General features: G+C 27.4%; 1 protein-coding gene across 1 annotated transcript; it reads left to right on the forward strand.

Annotated features, from left to right (window-relative positions):
* The first annotated feature begins 1,716 nt into the window (after positions 1-1,716).
* Positions 1,717-2,268, forward strand: LOC122273698 (tRNA (uracil-5-)-methyltransferase homolog A-like). The gene is made up of 2 exons (XM_043057719.2): positions 1,717-2,026; positions 2,111-2,268. Exons 1-2 carry the CDS (start codon positions 1,778-1,780, stop codon positions 2,207-2,209), a joined length of 348 nt encoding a protein of 115 aa, XP_042913653.1. The 5' UTR covers positions 1,717-1,777; the 3' UTR covers positions 2,210-2,268.
* Positions 2,269-3,590: the final 1,322 nt, after the last annotated feature.

Genomic DNA, 3,590 nt, shown 5'->3' on the forward strand with positions numbered 1-3,590 from the left:
ATTAGCATATTATTATTAGTATATTATTTATTATTATTTATATACCGTACTTATTTTTTTTTACAGTATTTACTATATTTATATACAGTACCTACATTTTAGAAAAACGTTTTGCTGAATAACTGAAAAAAATTTGACATTTTAGTTTTATTTATTATTTCAGTTGTGGGATATTTTCATATATGTAATTGTTGGGGAAAACTGAAATCGCTAATGCGAAAAAATAGTTGTAATTAAGTGTCTTGGTGATTGTAGTTGGCATGACATAACAATATGAAAATATACTCTGTTTGTAACCTAACTAAACATAAAGCTATGAAATTATTTCATTAAGAACTTTTTTACGTTTCTAATTATTCTCTCCTACATCAACAATCCAAGAACCAGTACACATATATTGGTGCATATTAATCATGTCAATGTACACATATACTGGTGCATATTAATAATGTCACAGGTTGTTCCAAGACTAAGTATATCTGGTCTCAGTTTAGTTGCTATTATTTTCGATATTTATAACAATTTATTTCTTTTGGGTTAATGGTATAATAACAATAAATGAATATGGTGGTAGATTAATGTTTTAAAATTTTTATGTGCCCAGAGGAACTAAGACATGGTGTTGAAGGGGTAATTTAAGCTTTTATCCAAAAAGTCGTTCAAAAATTTCAATAACTATAATTTCCTTCCTATAATCTGTGGATTTCTTCGTAAAAAAAACCAGGAAAAGTCATCAGTGGGGATAATCTGCTGAAATTTTTTTTTGGGCATCAGACGTAGTGAATTTTCTATTTACTGAAGTCAGTGGTAAAAGTGTAAGAGACATTTCACACTGGATGCAAAAAATTCACGTTTGCAAATGGGAACCTAATTGGTGAAATTGAACTTACAGAAAACTCATCCATCATGTTTTTCGCTGTGCAAATTTCCCTAAATATAATTGCATGTCTTTTTGCCTGCTTCCCTGCCAATGCCCATTGGCTCATGTATGATGTGGATTCTGCTGTTGAGAGGAGCTTCGGTATTTCTCTTACGTTAAACAAACCAATAATCTGTGGATTATCCATTGAAATTTCTTGTTCAGGGCTGATATTCTCACCTGCAGATTGTACACCACCAATGATAGTTAACTGGAAATTACAGTAATTTATTAAGGAGGCTTTGAAAAATTACTTTTACTAATAGTTCTAGCATTAGATATTATGACAGTTTAAGTTGTTTGATGTTTTTTTAAAAATTGTTTAGAAAACTAATATCAGCGATATTTAATGATTATGAAATAAATATTTTTCTTTTTCCTATTTTTTAATAACATCTGTTACTTTATCTATAGTACAAGCTGTATAAATTGTAAAAATGCATTTGAAAATTATTATTTTTGTTAATAATGTCCTGTCTCAGAGACCTTTTGATATATTTTTAGGGATCTCTAGTTAGAGAGAAACTTTCTTAAAATTTATGCCAATTTTAATAACATTTACTTGGTAAATGGTATAAAATATTTCTGTTTATCTATTCTGGTATGTTTGTTTTATCACTAATTAAAATTGTCTTTATTACAATACTTATTTTATCCCTCACTTTGTTAAATTTTTTAATAAATTTTCTTAAATTTTATCATTTAAAAAAGGATTGAATGAAAAATATGTAACATTATTTATAAGATGACATCTTTAATTTTTATATTTTGCTAATTTTTAAGCATAATTTCAATGAAATTAGATTTGTTTTAGGTTTGCCTCATAAATCTCATCACTAAAAGCACTTTGAAAGTGACATGGAAGTTGCAATTGACACTGTTGTTAAACTTGAAAAGTGTGATGTTTCTGAATGTCAAAACACTTCGAGCATTGGTGTTAAACTTGAAAAGTGTGATGTTTCTGAAAGTCAAAGCACTTCAAGTGTTGCTGAAAACGTTGATGTTAAAAAAGAGCCTGATCTTTATTCATATACAAAGCTAAATGATTTCACTTCTGAAATTTACAAGATCGAAATAACTAATCTTCCTAAATATGTTGGCTATGGTGTAAGTATAAATGTATGATTAAAGCTTTCATTAGAATTTTGAAACTTTTTATTTCTGTGTGCTATATTTTCCTTTATTTTTTAGCAACTTCGAAAGTTACTAAATTCCACTTTGAGGGTGAACCCACGCAAAATAAAAGCTATTGGTAATCCTCCACATTTTGCTTTTGTCACATTTAAGTAAGGCTTTAGGTACTATTATATATTTTATTTGCTCAGTTATTTCCTTCTATTAAAAATAGTTACATTCTATTCATGTACTTCATTCTTGATATTTTTTCATGCATTTCATTTCTTTATTCATCTGTCTAATGAAGTTAAAATTTTCTGCAATAAGAAAAACATAAAGAGATAGATTGGGTTTGGTAATCAGCACAAATTAGTTTAAATTAATTTTTATTCTTTTTGATAAAAAGATATAAAATTTTTGCTTCAAGATATACACCTGGAATTAAAAAAAGAAATAACTGTTTTATTTAGTATAATTTTATTTATAAATAGCTATGCGATTGCTAATAGACTATGGGGTGATTATTTAAAAGATTTTCAATTGTTTAAGGTGCTGGTAATTGTACTATACCTCCTTCGAATAACTTTCTAGAAAGAAAATACTCAAAAGACCATATAAAAGTAATGGCTAAATACATAATAGTTAAAATTAAGATAGAATGTTACTACTGTTGTATTAGTTTGTCTTTTAATGAATTTTTTTGTACTTGTTTTGGTTCTGATTTTTGTTCACAGGTTTTATACTAAGCCTAAAAAATTGCAGGTCAGTAAGGAAAGAATTGGGAAAATCATAGGGCAGTATATTAAAAAAAAAAGTTTTGCTAATATAAATATTGGATGTTTAAGTTACTATTATAATTGATGAAAAAACAATAAGTTACGATCAGAAAACAGCATGAATTTGTAATGGAATTATCATACATTGTTCATTGAGCATTCCAAACATAGATTACATAAATTCAAAATTTGTGTATTGTGATAACATTGTATTATGTTAGAATTTGAAAAACCATATAGAATTTACTAGAAAAAGATCAATATTCAACTTGGATTGAGCAGCAATATTCCTGCGAATCGAGCTGATTAAAAAGGGATTGCTCAAAGTCAAAATTCAATTCTTTTAAAACATTGTGAGAAATGGACGATAAAGCTATTAAAAAACCATGTTGATTTATGACAAATTGAGCTTGTGAGCGAGACATTACTCTAGTTTGAAACCTACAAAGTATAATAAAATCCTATTATAAACAGGGCTCCCTTGGGTCAGGGAGAACAGGTAAGACCTGGAATTGTTAGAGAATTTTATTTTGCCTCTTAAAAGTAGAGAATAGTCAGAAAATATATATATTTTTTTTTTTTAAAAAAAGTGCAGTTTAAAAAAAAAAAAAAACTCTGAAAAATTTCTGCATTATACCTGGAAAATAACCAGTCTCAGAATTGTCAGTAACAGTAATTGGTTATTGAGATTCAAGTTAAATAATTCTATCATCTATTATGACTATTTGTTGTAAAAATTTCATGTTTTAGTGAAACTTCCATGCTTCTGTACTCATTCA

Source organism: Parasteatoda tepidariorum, unplaced genomic scaffold (assembly GCF_043381705.1).
Source record: "Parasteatoda tepidariorum isolate YZ-2023 unplaced genomic scaffold, CAS_Ptep_4.0 HiC_scaffold_6979, whole genome shotgun sequence".
NCBI classification, from domain to species: domain Eukaryota; kingdom Metazoa; phylum Arthropoda; class Arachnida; order Araneae; family Theridiidae; genus Parasteatoda; species Parasteatoda tepidariorum.

Coding starts and splice junctions, on each gene's coding strand:
- LOC122273698 (XM_043057719.2), top strand. CDS start 1,778: ATGGAAGTTGCAATTGACACTGTTGTTAAACTTGAAAAGTGTGATGTT. Junction 2,027..2,110: donor CTAAATATGTTGGCTATGGT/GTAAGTATAAAT, acceptor TTTATTTTTTAG/CAACTTCGAAAGTTACTAAA.